We start from the raw sequence: 17032 nt of genomic DNA on the forward strand, positions 1-17032 counted from the left end.
CTGTCCTTTTATCCTGGAATCCTGCTCCACAGCAGGGGAAGCAGAGTAGGACAGAGCGGCACCTCCACTCTAAATGGCAGCTGGGAGCTCTGGGATTCACAATTGACTCCAACTCAGTTGCTTGCCCCTTTGGCTGCTGAAATCACCGCTGCTTGTGACATAGATGCTTGGGAGCAGGGGTCAGAAAACTGGGGTCACGATCTGATACTTCAGTGATTGAGCTTTGGGAGGTCGCGAGCACATCTAGCTCATAGGTTCCTCTGTGTAAATCAGTGGCTCTCAACCTTTGTCTGTGTGTCATAAGCACCTGGGGAGCTTTAAGAAATACTGGTGGCTGGCTCTGGCTGGAGTTCTTGATTGAATTGGTCTCGTATAGCCTGGGTGTTTGGGTTTTTAAAACTCCCTAGTGTAGACTCTATTGGGCAGCCAAGATTGAGAACTACTGATATGAACGGACAGCCACCCTGCCCTTGTCCTCCAAAGTCTCTTTGAAACTTTTAAATTAAAAAAAAATCCCGAAAACTAAATGCATTGTCGTCGAGTCAATTCCAACTCATAGCGACCCTATAGGACAGGGTAGAACTGCCCGATAGGGTTTCCAAGGAGCGGCTAGTGGGTTTGAACTGCCAACCTTTTGGCTAGCAGCCAAACTCTTAACCACTTTGCCATCAATAAACTCTGGAGTAATAAACACAGAGCTGAAGAGCCCAGACAGTTGTGATAGCTGCCCACCAAGACAGCATCCTGACAGTGCAGGTACTGTGGCTCCCCTGATCCAAAAGACGTTTTCTCCGCCCTGCCCAGATTTGAAATTCCTTCAGCCAGTGGTCCAGTTGCTGTAAAAAGTAAGCTCCTTTTGAATATGTGCATTTGGGAGCTGGAGCTGGAGCTGGAGCTGGGTGGGTAGGCCCTAGTGGAAGGGGTACCATCAGGATGCTGCCGCATGAATACCTGCATCGCACACCTGGCCTGGTTCTGACCAAGGAGCTGAAGAGTAAAAGCAATTTTGCTGTGTTAGCTGGCCTGTGTGAGTTCTTCTATTAGCTGTTTTGATGGTGTAAGAGGAGAGGGGTAAACAAAGAGCAGGGGGTGTCCAAGAGTGGGTAGAAAAATCCTAAACCTAAATGCCATCGTATTTTAAAATTCTGCCTGATGCTTACCCTAAACAAACAAACAAAAACCAAACCCATTGTTGTCGAATCAGTTCCAACTCAGGAGCCCTCCTGGTGCAGTGGCGGAACGCTCAGCTGCTAACCAAAAGGTCGGCGGTTCAAACCCAACAGCCCTTCCGCGGGAGAAAGATGTGGCGGTCTGCTCCTGTAAAGATTACAGCCCTGGAAACCCTATGGGGCAGTTCTGCTCTGTCCTGTAGGGTCACTGTGAGTATCTTACCCTACGCCTGGCAAAAGGAAATGCCTATGTGCTTATGCTTTCTCTACCTCCCCTAAATCCAAGGCCGTCTTGCCCCCAAAAAACTCTAAAATTGACACGAAAATCCTTAATACTATAGTTCAGCTTCATTGTTGGGATAAATGAGCATTTGTGGGCTAAACTTACTTCCCGAAAACCAGGTATGACCTTGTTTCTGTGAGACAGTGCTCTGAGTCTGAAAAACCGACTTACAAACTAAGTTTTGGAACACAACCCACATGTACATCAGGGACGGCCAAAATTAACAAACATGTTTACCCATTCTAGGTGGGGATAGCAGTGGTTATGCTCTCAGCTGTAAACCAAAAGGTCGGTGGTTGAAACCTACCAGCCACTACACAGGAAAAAGATGTGGCAGTCTGCTCCCGTAAAGATTAGAAATACAGCCTTGGAAATCTGTTGGGGCAGTTTTACTCTTTCCCATAGGATCACTATGATTTGGAATCGACTCCAGAGCAACGGGTTTAGTTGGGTGTAGGGCGAGGGGTCGAGTCCTATTTTAACAGTGAAAGGAGAGTTTAAGTGTAAAAAGTTTGGGCACTCACTCCACTCTTACTCTTTTTATAGCGTTATTTCTTATTTTGAGAATTTGGTTTTCCTCTGTGTCCTCTGACACATGGGGTCCCCATGAGTGGAAGTCAACTTCACAGCAACTGGTTTGCTTGTTTTCAGTCTTTCCCTTAAATGCCGCGAGCTGTGGGATTGATTTGGCGTTTGCCAGCCACCCCGTATGCCTGTCCAAGACCCTCTCCACCAAGTCCTGTAACAGGCTTGTGAATGATGGTCAAAGGTGGAGTGTAGTGAGGACCCCATTCACTCAGTTGGTCTAATCGTCCATGATCCTTGGCCTCCAAGGGTCAGAGAGGAGCTACGTGCCCTCCTCCAGCTCTGGGGTCAGCCCCTCTGCACTGCCAGTCCCCCCTCCACTTGATCTACAGCAGCGGTGCTGGGATTGTCATGTGCCTTGCTAATTTAGCTCTCTAGGTAAAAAGTCAAACAAGGGCAGTGCCAACAACCACAAGTCTGTTTTGTTTCCTCGGGCAAGAATGTAGCACATTCTTCCTTCCCAGCTACGAGGCAAAAAAGCAAACCCTTTGGCCAAAATGTACTTCTGTTCTGTGGTTTAGTCTAGCCCATCCTTGGTGAGACCTCCAGGCAGAACCACACAGACCTCAAAGGCTGGCCGTTTGCCATGAAGCCGGAAGCCCGAGACTGGTTCGGTTTTTACCTGTCTGCCCTTTCCCCCAACAATCAGTTCTTTGAAGTAAGCTGGCTTGTGAGAGCTGAGCTGTGCGTGAACCTTCAGCTCAGCCTTTCCCCTTTCTGGGATACAGCCTGGGCGGGAACTGGCCTACAGGTGGGTCTGTCTTTCCTGGAGGTCCAAGACCACGATGAGTTCAGTCTTGCCCTGGGATGGGAAGAAGAGTGACCTTGGGACCCTGGGGGGTTTTCATTCAGTCTGCAGAAGCCAGACCTCTTGAGGTGAAGTTATTGATAGGGGAATAACAACAATAATAACAACTTTTGTTTTAGAGCTTTATATTTGAGATCATGCTTTTACACGTTTTATCTCAGTTGATCATAATAACCAGTCTTCAGTGTAGGTGTATCGTTCTAATTTTATTAATGAGGAAATGAAGGTTCTGAGACACAAGCAAACTCCAATGAATGAAGGAGCAAGGTTTTGAACCCAGGTTTGTCTGCCTTCCAGTCTGGTGATAGTTCCTCTTCATTACACTACCTTGGAGGGGAAGCAAGAGCCATTTTCTTTCTCAGTCAAAGAGATTAATCACTGGGCTAAACCTGATCGTATGAAGCATTCAATTTCAGCCTGCCATGGATCAGAAGAGCAGTCGTGACGGCGTGACTATTAAGTGAATAAACAGTCATTTTCCCCTGCTTCCCAGAGGCAACGTGGCAGAACAGAAGGGCACAGAGCCCTACTGTCAAGCTGGGAGTCCTGGCATCTAGGGTCTGAACCTTCGTTTTCTCATTTATACAGTAGAAGCAGTAACGTCTGCTGCTTTCTGTTACAGGGCTGTTAATGTATATGACAGCACTTAGAAAACCATATTATTATTACTTCTGAAGCCTTTTCACCCCATTTGCAATTCCTTCATCAGATTAGATGCTTTTCAAGATGTCAGGAGAAACAGAGGAAGCAGTACCGTTTTCTCATGAGTACTTCTAACACTTAGTGCTGAACCATTTGAATGAACAGACCTGGGAAGAGATTGACTTGGAAGAATAAAGTTTTTCTTTCAATAGAGCAAGATTACCTATTGTCATGTTCTGTGCTCTTGATAAAGATCTTTCAGTACCACTGAGAAACACAGAACCCAAGCTGATACAGCCACTTAGCTATGTCCTTACACAAAACAAAAGTGAAAACCTGTTGCTGTCAAGTCGATTCCGACTCCTGTAGAAGTATTTTTTGGCTTCCTCGTTAAATTATAAAGTCACACAAAAATAGTGGAAGGACATAGAGAGTTTACCAAAGAAGAAATGGGGGGGAAAAAAATTGGCCAGTCAACCTGAATAACTATGCCAGCTGGATAGATGATCACAGGAACTCAGATTGAAAAAAACAGTGCTTTTTTCCTGCCTGTCCAGCTGGGAACCATTTTTTTTTTTTTTAGCACATTTAAGATGAGTGTCAGTGAATGTGAGGTGCAGCAGACACTGATGGGAAAGTGTTACTTACCTTTGAGAGTGTTCATTATGGTGTTATAATTGCAAAATGTTAGAAACAACTTAAATGTTCAATAGTAGGGAGTGATTAGAAAATTAGCGACCTTATGATGGACTATAATCAGCTGTTTAAAGTCATTTGTTTGCACAGTACGGGCGAGGTCAGCACAACTGGACTAAACCAAAAGCAAAGAAGTTTCCTGAATAAACTGAGTGCTTTGAAGGCCTGCGTAGCAGGGCCGGGGGTTTGGGGACCATGGTTTCAGGGGACATCTAAGCCAATTGGCATAATAAAATCTGTTAAGAAAACATTCTGCATCCCACTTTGGAGAGTGGCGTCTGGGGTCTTAAACGCTAGCAAGCAGCCATCTAAGATGCATCAATTGGTGTCAACCCACCTGGAGCAAAGGTGAACGAAGAACACCAAGGACACAAGGTAGTTATGAGCCCAAGAGACAGAAGGGGCTACATGAACCACAGACTCCATCAGCCCGAGACCAGAAGAACTAGATGGTGCCCAGCTACAACCAATGAGTGCTCTGACAGGGAACACATCAGAGAACCCCTGAGGGAGCAGAAGAGCAGTGGGATGCAGACCCCAAATTGTCATAAAAAGACCAGACTTAATGGTCTGACTGAGACTAGAAGCACGCCGGAGGTCATGGCCCCCAGATCTTCTGTTAGCCCAAGACAGGAACCATTCCCAAAGCCAACTCTTCAGGCAGGGGTTGGACTGGACTATGAGATGGGAAATGATACTGGTGAAGAGTGAACTTCCTGGATCAAGTAGCCACATGAGACTATGTGGGCAGCTCCTGTCTGGAGGGGAGATGAGAAGGCAGAGGGGGACAGAAGCTGGCTGAATGGATGTGGGAATGCAGGGTGGAGAGGAGTGTGCTGTCTCATTAGGGAGAGAGTAACTAGGAGTATGTAGCAAGGTGTATATAAATTGTTGTATGAGAGACTGGCTTGATTTGTAAACTTTCACTTAAAGCACAATAAAAATTTTTTAAAGTCATGTGTTTGAAGAATATAGTAGTAAGAAAAATATTAATAAGAATAAAAATAGAATGCAAACCTTTTTTGCACAGTGTAATTTATTGACAGCAACAGATACCTAGATATCCTAAGCTAATAGTAGTTGTCTTTGGGTAGAGGGATTATTTTTCTTTATATTTTCTATAGTTTCCAATATTTCTACAGTTAATAAAAAGTATTTTATAATCAGTGCTTAAAAAAGAAAAAAAAAATCAAGGGGAAGGAATATCTTTGTTAAATTCAGATCTTTTCAAATGTGAAATATAAATTTTAAGGTAGTGCTCCAAATAAAAACTGCAGTACCATTTCAGCAAGTGAATGGACAAGTTGGGCAGATTGCCAGTAGGTAATTGATTTAAGAGAAAAATGACAAACCGTGGTGGATGATGTTCACATTTTAAAGAAACCACTAGTTTTCTGAAATGGTAGGTAATGAAGATTTCTAAAGATGTTTTAATTTGCATCATCTGTTTTAAATATAGTTCTTGTATTTTACAAGTGAGGAAAGCTTACAATTTCTGATAGAAAGAGCAATTTGTTTTTAAATCTGGTGTTTCTGGGAAAGATTTAATAATTTGGTGGAATGAGTACCAAATTGACTTGCTCTGAAGAGTGTGTTTTTCGAACAGTATTCTGAGCGCAAGGGGACTGTTCAGATAGATTGCTTACCTTTTACTTGTGTTTAAATATTTGTGGTCAGACTGATGCCTGATATTGTATAAGATCTTGAATGTGCCTATGAAACATTGAACTCCTGCATTTTATTTTACAGTGTAGCTCTCGCAATATATTATCACATCAAAAACAGGTATGTGGATGAAAAATTTTGTGCTAAATCTATCACAGTTTATCTTCAATTATGTTTTTCCGCTTATTTTCCTATTATGCTTATAGTTGCCTCAACCTTTGAACTTGATACTTTTAACCCATATTTTCATAGAATTTCTGAAGTTAGTATAATTTGCCAAAACTTTCCAGGTGAGTACTGAACTGCTTCTGAATTTTTTTTTTTTTTTAAAAAAGGAAGCCAAATGGGTGTTTGTGGTTGAAGCCAGCAAAACAGAACAAGCCTTCTTAATGTTCAACCTTTCTTCACTTTTTATTTTGTGTCATCTTTCTAAACCGTCTGTTTTATAAAAGATAATTTAAAAAATTACTGTGTATAACTTTAACATGAAAAAAATGATGTTTAATTTTATAGTTTGAATCCAATAGAAGAAATTTAGGAGTAAACTGAGACATAAACTCTAAGGTAGTAGAAGTCCTTTCTGATATGATTGGGTCTGGTGATAAAAATTTCTGATATGATTGGGTCTGGTGATAGTTGAGGAATTTAAAAAGTCAGTTAAATCCAGGGATCATAAAAAAAAATTGATAACTAGTTTGGAAGAAGCAGAGCTGCCCCTTGGTAAGCCTAGATCTCCTAGGTAGGATGAGACCAGACTATCTGAGCATACAAGAGACTACCAGCCAGCCCTGGGTGGTCAGCAGGGGGCGGCCACCACCTCACGTCTGTTTTACAGAGGGGTGGGGGACTGTGACAAGTCAGTTAAGCAGAGGTTAGATGAGAGAGCTTCTAATCAGCATTGTTACAGGGAAAAAAAAATACAGTATTTGGGGACAAATACCTGGAAAGTTATTGTTTTCCATATCGTCATTGAATGGTGCTTGAGAATTTTGGATTTAAGAACCAAAATTGTAAACATGATACTAGTTTAAACGTTTGAAACACTTAAACCTTAAGTAACAACGGAATACCATTAGTGAAAGTAAGATGTTATGCTCTCAAACCAGTTTTGTGTTAGTATCTCTCAGTTTTTAGACTATCGTAGATCCCAAAGTTAATTTAGCCATGTTGTTTTTGAGTGGGTTCCGACTCAGTGACTCTGTGCACAACAAAACGAAACACTGCCTGATCCTGCGCCATCCTCACAATCGTTGCTATGTTTGAGCCCACTGTTGCAGCCACTGTGTCTGTCCACCTTGTTGAGGGTCTTCCACTTTTTCGCTGATCCTCTACCAAGCGTGATGTTCTTCTCCAGTAACTGGTCCCTCTCGATAACATGTTCCAAGTATGTGAGACAAAGTCTCACCGTTGTTGCTTTTAAGGAGAATTCTGACTGTACTTTTTCCAAGACAGATTTCTGGCTGGCCGTGGTATATTCAGTATTCTTCACCAACACCATTATGGTGATGGCGTATATAGATTAGTTGTTTCCCTGAAGAATTTTGAGGATTAAGGTGTGTCTAACCCAAGTCATGGTATTTTCAGTTGCCTCGTAAGCATGCGAAAGCTGGATAGTGAATAAGGAGACTGGAGAAGAATTGATGCCTTTGAATTATGGTGTTAGCATCAGTTCTTTTCAGTCTTTCTTATTCATTATCTAGTTTTCCCATACATATGAGGTGATTGAAGACACCATGGCTGGGGTCAGGTGCACTTCAGTCCTTAAGGTGACATCTTTCCTTTTCAACACTTTAAAGAGGTCCTTTGCAGCAGATTTGCCCAGTGCAGTACATTGTTTGATTTCTTGACTGCTTCTTCCATGGACATGGAGTGTAGATCCCAGTAAAGTGAAATTCTTGTCAACTTTAATCTTTATCTGTTTATCGTGATGTCACTTATTGGTCCAGTAGCGAGGATTTTTGTTTTCTTTATGTTGAGGTGTAATCAATCCATACTGAAGGCTGTAGTCTTTGATCTTCATCAGTAAGAGCTTCAAGTCCTCTTTGTTTTCAGCAAGTAAGGTTGTGTCATCTGCATATTGCAGGTTGTCAGTGACTCTTCCTCCAACCCTGATGCCTTGTTCTTCATATAATCCAGCTTTTTGGATTATTTGCTCAGCATACAGATTGAATAAGTATGGTGAAAGGATACAACCCCAGCACACACCTTTCCTCATTTTAAAGCATGCAGTATCCCCTTGTTTTGTTCAAAAGACTACCTCAACAATTCCATCAGAGGATACTGATATTATCCCCATTTTACAGGTAAAGAAACTGAGACACAGGGAAACTAAATTTGCCAAAGATGGCACAACTAGTAAATAAGGGAATTGAGATTTGAACCAAACAGTGTACCTCCCAAACCTTTAATCTTATGCTGTACCTGGTTATTGGTGATAAATTCCACCAAAAATGAGTGAGTAGAACTGGCGAAAGTCTAACCACAAAAGTAAATATTGTAAATAAGCATGACTGATCTCAGGGTGTAGCCTGATGGTGTCTTGGGGGCAAGGTGGCCTGACTGCCTGCCCACTCTCTCTTGGATGAATCACACTGCCAGACTCCTGGAGCTGGTGACAGATCCGTGTGCTTGGTAGAGATGATGCTGTTCAGTGGGAATGCAGCTGTGATGGAGGTGAGAGGAAACAGTCCATTTCTCAGAGGATACAATTTGCTTCCAAAATCATTTTAGCCCAAGTCCTTAATCCTCATGTGTATTTTTGAACCTGCATGCTCATCTTCAGAATGCTTTCTGGTGAATGTTTCTCTAGAGGGCTTGCATGGCTTTTCAGGGGCTCTCATTCGTCAGGAACATCAAGCAGGCCTGCTTCACATACCCCCTGAATGTCCTGCAGAGGTGTTAGTGAGGTGTTCATGTAGGCAAGAGCAACTGAGCAGGTATGAAGGCCCAGAAACCTCCCCCCCAAAAAAAAAAAAATTCCTGTTTTGCAAATCCAGAAGTGAAAATTTGCTCTTTCCTTCTCTTTTATTTTGATGCAGATAGTAAATTTTTTAGTAAATTTATAGAGTAGAAATTACAGTGTTTGCCATGATGGGTGTGTGTTAGAGACAAGTCTGTAGCCTTCTGATGTCCTAAGCATAACTGGCCTGGAAGGCACAGACTCTGGAAGTTGTATCATATGACCAAAGCAGTGGTTTCCAGGTTTGTTTTTAAAGAAAAATTTTTAGGTAAAGTTCTGTTTACGTAAAATAAATGAAAGTTGAGCTGCCACTGGGGAGGTGAGGGTGTCCCCACAGAGCCCAGCAGCCTGAGGCACTGGTGCCTGCAGGGAAAACCGTCACCTCAAATGGTTCCAGGCCTTGCCTAGCGTGGTAACAGCCAGCTGCTCCTTTATGGGTTATCGAGTTAAGGTTTTCTAGTGTCACCTCTTGACGTTCAGTGTAAAATTGTGAAATTCCTAAATAATGAAGTAGTCAGGTTGCATGTTGTAAAAATGTCTGACTGACCTCCAGGATGCACTGAGTGTTTGTACCTTTGGTCCTATTTCCTGCAACCACAAGGAGCGATGGTTTTAAGCAGGTCACTTAACCTTTGCTCAGAAACAAGACATTAAAGAAATTTACATCATTTGCTTAGATTTGATTCATTTGACAAATCAGAAAATAGAAGATATAGTTTTTACCTAGTTCAACTAAATGTGGCTCATTTCCTTTATGTCCATGGACTATTCGAATAAATGTGATTTAAATGTTAGATCCAAGGGAAAGGAATTATTATTCATTAGTAACTGACGTCTCTGACATTTAGCACTACCTTCTGTTTCTTGAAATGCATTGGAATCAGCTCTATATTTTGTTCTCTTTTGACTGACACTCATTCTTGCAGAAGATAAACTGATTTTCTGTTGTTTTTCCCACCAGGGACCCAGATGGAAGAATGCTCTTAGATATTTTTGATGAAAACCTTCACCCTCTTTCGGTAATCTCTTCCTCCTTGGGTTTCATGAGATGATTTCTTTCTCTTTTGCTCTTATTGGGTGGCCAGCCATCTGAAAATGTTTCCTTCCCCAGAAATCCGAAGTGCCACCAGATTATGACAAACACAACCCAGAGCAGAAACAGATCTACCGGTTTGTTCGGACACTGTTCAGTGCTGCCCAGCTGACGGCTGAATGTGCCATAGTCACCCTGGTAAGTGCCTCTGGGTGCCTGCAGCTGCCCGTCACCCGCCGGTCTGGCTGCTCCTAGCTCCGCGGAGCACGTGCCAATGGAGAATCATCACCAGGTGTCCCTAGGGAAACTACAGATTCTGCTTCAGTGTCTTTTTTGCTGGGAGAATAGATTATGGGTATCCCAAAGAGTGTGTGCATCTATTCCACAGTCCCCACTTAATGTTATCCGTGAAGCCATGTTCAAACCAGTAAATCCTGAGATGTTGAAGACAGGTAAGTGAAACACTTGGGCTAAGGGGGCCTAAGACTAAGAAGGACTCAGGCCACCCCTAATAGCATCCAGAATTCCTGTTGTTGATTTTCTACCAAGTTTTTAATTCATGAACAAGACAGATGAGTATGGAGGAAGGAGTGGTTTATATGGCTAGCTTCTGTTTTATGATCTTTGTGGAAATAGAATGTCTGTAATATATTCAGAGGCAACATGGAGGTAATTTATACTTCAAGACTTGAGAAAAAAATCAAAATCTATAATTCTTAATTAGATTCTTAAGGCTTTTTGGACTCATTAGGTAAAATCTCATTTGGGAAATGGATTTAGCAATGGAACTCATTGTCACTGACCTTTTATGTTGTGTGTAACTCAGATAAGAAGTTAGCTCTGGCTGTGAATGGTCTGTCCTGGAGATGGAAGGCCGTTCTCTGTGGGACCCAAGAAGAGAATGTTGTAATAGAAAGTTCACAGGCGTGCAGAGGCCTGTTTGCATTTCGCCACACCGAGAGCTTTGTGCTCCCAGCCTGATTCAGCACTGAGCCTGTTTGTTGTTTGTTCTTTTGTCCATTCATCCATTTGCTTGGTTATTCTTTCCCTCATTGAACCTGTAGCCCAAAGGATAAAACATACACAATCATAGGTTCTCATGTCATAATTGAGAGGTGTTTTTACAGCCCAGCTTTGTTCCTCAAAAGGATTTCACGTTCTTACAAAAACAACAGGCAACAAGGGTTAAGAACCTTTTTTTTTACATAGGGAAATTGGGTTGAAGAGTAAGAAAACCAGATGAAACCGTGGATGAGGTTAATGTTAATAAGAAAATTCATACCATGAAGAAAACTTTATTTTGAAGCTCCTATAGATGGAATGGAAACCCTGGTGGCGCAGTGGTTAAGTGCTACAAGTGCTAACCAAAAGGGTGGCAGTTCAGATCCTCCAGGCGCTCCTTGGAAACTTGGTGGGGCAGTTCTTCCCTGTCCTATAGGGTCACTGTGAATTGGAATTGACTCGATGGCAGTGGGTTTGGTTTTTGGTTTGGTATAGATGGGATTTAGAAGATGGCTTTTTTCAATTTTTTTTATGTTTAGTTCCAAAGAAAATTATGCCCTGAGAGTGATTTACTGTTTTCCTTAGAGTGAAGGAGAAGGCTAATGGCATGTTGAGGACAGGCCAACATTTACATTTCAGCAGTTTACCCAGTTTCCTCTGAGGCCTGAGAGAGCATCTAAAGTGCTTAGCCTTTCTACCCATTTCCCTGTTGTCTTCTGATGTCACAGAGGGCTGCAGCGGGATTTATTAGTTCATGTCATTGGAGTACCGTAGGAGTGGCTTATTATCTGTGAACAGTTAGAAGTTCCGAAATCTTCAGTTACCTTACTGCGTAAGCTGGTGGTTTAGCAGGATATTCGTACTTGCTTGTCTTACCTGTATCGGCTCCTGTTTACTGCAGCTGGAGATGAGCAGCTTTGGGGTTACGCACTACAGGCTGATTCTCTGATGACTGCTGCTCGCCTGGGCTGAGAGTCGGCCTGCATGCCTGTGGGGAGCAGACAGACAGATGCCTGCTCTAAGCAAGACCCTTGCAGGATTCTTTTTCCCTTCTCTGATGTCCCCTGGAGTCAGAGGGAGCCATCAGTCAGGTCTGGTCTAGAGTTGACAGAGATGCCTTCATCTAGGCCTTTCTCTTGGCATATACTTGCCACTTGGCATGCTGCCCAGGTGGAGGCAGGGCGAGGCTAGGAAAGGACGCCGAGCTCTGGCCTTGCTGCCACAGGGAAGGGACTGCAGCCTGCACGTGGTCAGAGAGCTTACGTATATCAGAACCCCATTAGCCCACAGCACATATTTCACAGCTTAATTAACTTGATTTTAAAAGAGTAACATTAACCTAACACAACTGAATCTGTTTTTTTTAGCTTTGCAGTATATGCTAAGATCCCTCCTGTTGATACTGACAGGTGACGAAATGAAAACAGAGGGAGAGGTAATTAAATTGCACCTCGCTGAATTATGTTGAGCTTTTACATCAGGGCACTTTGTAATATTCCTGCTTCAGCGGCAGAGAAGCCGACACCACTGTGGGCAGGTGGGCAGAGGGCCAGAGCATCCAGCTGCCCGGTGTGTGGCTCATCTTTTCCCTCAGGGGTTAACTGAGCTGTGCTGTACTCAGAACCATGCGTTGGGACTCGTTTTAGTGTTGTGTGGTACTGGGATGACAGAAAGCTCACCACCTGTCTTAATCAGGGATTTTTGCTTGTAAGAATGAGAAACCCAGACAAAGACACCAAGGTGGAGGGGAGATATGTTGGCAGGGCTCAGGGGTGTCCCACATGCCCTTGTTTTCTGGGACTGCAGGCCCGGGCAGGCCTCTGCCTCCCCAGGTCCTCCTCAGCTCACCCGGCTTCTTCCCAGGCGCTGGGGTTTGTTTGCAGACTGGCTTTCGCTGCTTTAGATCGGACGTGGCCGGGAAGCATCTGTCCCAACCCTGACTCTGCATGATTTTTCCTCTTAAGTCCCAGCACTGGCTAACTCGGTCTCTTCATTTAGTTCAGATTTTGAAGAAGGGGTGAATTTTGATACGCAGCATTCCGTAGGTTTTGGTACATTGTTGCATAATTGTTTCATCAGTGTATGACTTAAATAAACTTCTGATTTTAGATCATTTTTAGTTTTACAGAAAAATTGTGAGGATAGTGTAGAGAATTGCCATGTACCCCACAGTTTCCCTGTTGTTAACATCTTACGTTAGTATGGTATATTTGTTACAATTAATGAGCCAGTGAAAAAAAAAAAGCAGGCCTTCTGAGGATGGCCGTCTCAGGCAGCTCTGTCACCTCTTTCTTTAGTGTTTGCCATGTCCTCTTTCTTTTCTAGAACCCTATCCAAGATTCTCTATTACATTTAGTTGTCATGTCTCCTTAGGCTTCCCTTGGCTGTGACAGTTTCTCAGATTTTCCTTGTTTTTGATGACCTTGACAGTTTTGAGGAGGCCTTGTCAGGTATTTTATAGAATGTCCTTCAGTTGGGATTTGTCCGATGCTTTTCTCATGCCGTTTTCATCACACTGTATCAAGGGCACGTGCTCTCAACATGGTTTATGGCTGTTGATATTGATCCTGCTCACTTGGCTGAGATAATATTTGCCAGGTCTCTCCACAGTAAAGTTTCTTCTTTTTCCATCTTTTCATTCTCTATACTCGTTCAAAGGAAGTCACTCTGTGCAGCCCACACTTAAACACTCTACCTGCTTGAGCCATGTGTTCCTTTTGTGAAGGTAGGTATGTGTCATACCAGGAATGCCAACCATGCCTGCCTGAGTTGGGCCTCTGCTTGGGTGGCCTTGGCCATCCGTGCCTCCCTCCAGACTGCAGCTCAGAAAATGTCTCTCAGAGGCTGGTGCTCTCATGGTGAAGTGACCTGTGGAATCTTACTGATTCTGACCTAAAAGGCTGTCTTTTTATGTTACTAGTTTCTAATGAACTTAAAAGCTATTATTCAAAACAGTATCTATTCAGTGACTGGTCCAAATATTTATTCAGTTGTTCCTCTAATTGCTAGCAAACAGTAAAAGGGTGGTAGAGTCACCAGCTGGCTAAACTCTGGGTAATAGGGAGCCTCCGATTGGCCATCTCCATGCAAATTCACTAAAGCCAAGAGCAGGCACACACATCGAGATGAAGTCATCATCCAAAACTCAGAAGTGCCCAAGGCAATGATTTTTAGCACTTTTTTGAGTTAGCTGTAAGTTTTATACACACACACACACACACACACAAAGAGAGTCATATCTTAAGTACCTAAACATGCACGCGCACACACCCACACCCCCCAAAATTTCACAAAACAATACTTACTAAATCTGCGACTCTTGATTTTCTACTCTTTTCCATTATTTTTTTTAATGCTGTTCATGACCCTTTATAGTTGTTTGGAAACCCACTAGTGGGTTGAAGCCTGCAATTTGCAAAATATTTGTGTACCAGGGGTCCCCGAGATCACCCCCAGGATTAGTGATTCGTTAGGAGGACTCTCAGGGCTCAGCATGTAGTCACACTCCCAGCTGTGATTTATGAGAATGAAATAATACGAAGTGGAAGAAGCAGAGGGAAAAGGCACATGGGGCAAGGCCCAGAGGAAGCCAGGTGCGAGCCTCCGAGCCCTCTCCCTGTGGAGTCGCACAGGGTGCGCCTAATCCCTCCGGCCAGAACACATGTGAAACGCGTCTACCAGGGAAGCTCGTTAGACTCACGCCAAGGTTTCTGTTGGGTCATGTAGGCACCCTCTGCCTAGCACATTACCAAAATCGCTGACTCAGAAGGAAAGTAAATTTTCAGTAGAAACCACTTTGTTTACACAGATAGTTCAGGCACAGTGAGCCACTGTTACCAGAGAATGCTGTGAGTCCTCCTGAAGTCTAAGTTCCCAGTTGCCAGCTTGGGCCAGCCTGGCCCTGTAAGCAGGCCTTCTGAGGATGGCAGTCTTAGGCTGCTCTGTTACCTCTTTCTACGCACAGTGCCGTTTTTTCTCTGTTGTTGGTACCTCTTTAAGCAGGCGATTTGGGCCATTTCCAGTCTACAACTGCCTACTTTTAACAGGGCAAAAGGCAGAGAAAGGGTTGCTTATGATGGTAAACGCTGAGAATGTGTATATACCTGCCCTAAACGATGTTTGAAATTTACTCGGTAGCCAGTCCTTGCCATGCAGAGCTGTGGGCCTGGGCTCTTCCAGTGTTCAAAGAGGACCGGAAACCCAGATTTATTTATGAGAGGTAGCGGACAGATGAAACCCATCTGTGGGCCACATCCAGCCCGTGGGTTGCCGGTTCTCTGGGTACTAGGGAGCCACCAGAGAAATTCTAGACAGGATACTGACAGTCACATATGTGTCTTAGTAGTCTTTTCAGAGACATCAGTAAAGAAGTTATGGCAATAGTTTAGGTAAAAGATTATGCTATAAATTAATTTATGAATTTATGTTCATAATAAAAATTTATACATCAGGCTACAGGCAAATCTAATAGCATCAGGTACTAAAGGAATTTAAAGATGAAAGTCACAGAAATTTATAGTTACTTTTTTTTTTTTTTTGTATAAACCCCCCAAAAAATCCATTGCCATCGAGTCAACTCTGACTCATAGTAACCCTGAAGAACAGAGTGGAACTGCCCCATAGAGTTTCCAAGGAGCACCTGGTGGATTCGAACTGCCAACCTTTTGGTTAGCAGCCGTAGCTCTTAACCGCTACGCCACCAGGTTTTCGAAAAACCAAACCCATTGCCATCGCGTCGATTCCAACTCACAGCAACCCTGTAGAAGTGGCAATTCATGGAATATCGTTTAGTGCCCGGAGGGTAGCTGTCCTTATTCACCGTAGTATTAGGGTTATGCGATGCCTGCTGAGGATTAGGATATAATTGGGAATGGAAGGAAACTACCAACTATTCCCGTGAAGGGGTTATGGTCTTGATCTTGGTTGTATTGGCACATGCTCAGATTGGCTTTGCCAAACACGGACAACGGTATTAAAATCCAGAAGGAAATGATACCTTGTATGGATTAAAAGAAACCTTAACTGACCTTTAAAATGGAAATGGAATAATTTCAATATCATCGGGATTTTGTTTACATACTTCCTTGATCCCATGGGTGTATGTTTTATTTTCCCCTCCATGTCTTTTAAAAACAGTTTAGTTACGTGCAGTAAACTGAATGCTTTCTGTAACTTTATAATTGCCGGCTAACCTATGTTTTCTAGAGAGACTTCTTAGGACATCCCTTCTCATGAATTAATATCCAAAACTTGAATTGAGCAAGAGGGTCCTGTTAGTGATGGTCTAGGGATATGGCATAGGAAAAAACAATTGTATATTATTTTACTTGGCAGAGAATGGAAATACCCAACTGGGCATTTACTGAAGAAATTGCAGTTGACCCTTGAATATAGCTTTGCTGGCAAGTTCTGCTAAATCACATGACACTAAGTAGAGCTTGTTATGAATGCCTTATCTCCCAACATAACAGCTGCTTCGTGGGGTGTATTATAATGTCTCATGTCTTCAGTGAGCCTTAATGGAATAACCAGACTTGATAGATGCTTGCCTTTCCTCCCCACCCCCAAACATTGTTACTTAAATATATGCTTTAGCATATTTATTATGGTGGCAGGTGGTTAAGCTCTTGGCTGCTAGCTGGAAGGTCAGCAGTTGGAACCCACCAGCCGCCCCACAGGAGAGATAGGTGGCAGTCTGCTTCCATAAAGATCTGCAGCCTTGGAAACCCTACAGGGCACTTCTGCTCTGTCCTACAGGGTCACCGTCAGTCAGAATCGACTCGGACGCCGGCGGGCTTGGTTTTATCAACTGATGTATTTTAAGTAAATCTGAAGAAAATTGAGGAACCACGTTTTTGCACTGAGCCTGTGAGAATCTCTTCCAGTGAGGTCCCTGAGGAGATTTCCGTAATTTGTACATAGAAAGGCGCTGACCCAAGGATCTTGGGTGAAAATTGCTTTATAACCTCCGTTTTCTGTTGCCTTAAAAATCTGGAGGTTTAATTAAGCCCAGTCTAAGTTTTCTGCTCTTAGTACAGCTCTGTTCTTCATTCTGATTCCCTGCTCAGCGGGTGCTGAGCAGAGCTGGCGTTGCAGTTCGCGATCCCCGAGGTCAGCGTCAGCTGGAAGCCACCTGGCCTCACCTGGATCTTCACCTGAAGAGTTAAGATTTTCCTGTAAATTAAAATCA

At 43.2% G+C, this 17032-nt stretch overlaps 1 protein-coding gene across 1 annotated transcript in view; it reads left to right on the forward strand.

Annotated features, from left to right (window-relative positions):
- CCNY (cyclin Y) overlaps nt 1–17032 on the forward strand; it is a 258996-nt gene that overhangs the window by 215974 nt on the left and 25990 nt on the right. The window contains exons 5-7 of the mRNA XM_049885058.1: nt 5933–5968; nt 9769–9826; nt 9919–10038. Of these exons, the coding sequence (XP_049741015.1) occupies nt 5933–5968; nt 9769–9826; nt 9919–10038 (214 nt within the window). The remainder of the gene's footprint in view (nt 1–5932; nt 5969–9768; nt 9827–9918; nt 10039–17032) is intronic.

This window comes from Elephas maximus, chromosome 4, assembly GCF_024166365.1.
Source record: "Elephas maximus indicus isolate mEleMax1 chromosome 4, mEleMax1 primary haplotype, whole genome shotgun sequence".
In the NCBI taxonomy this organism is placed as follows: Eukaryota; Metazoa; Chordata; class Mammalia; order Proboscidea; family Elephantidae; genus Elephas; species Elephas maximus.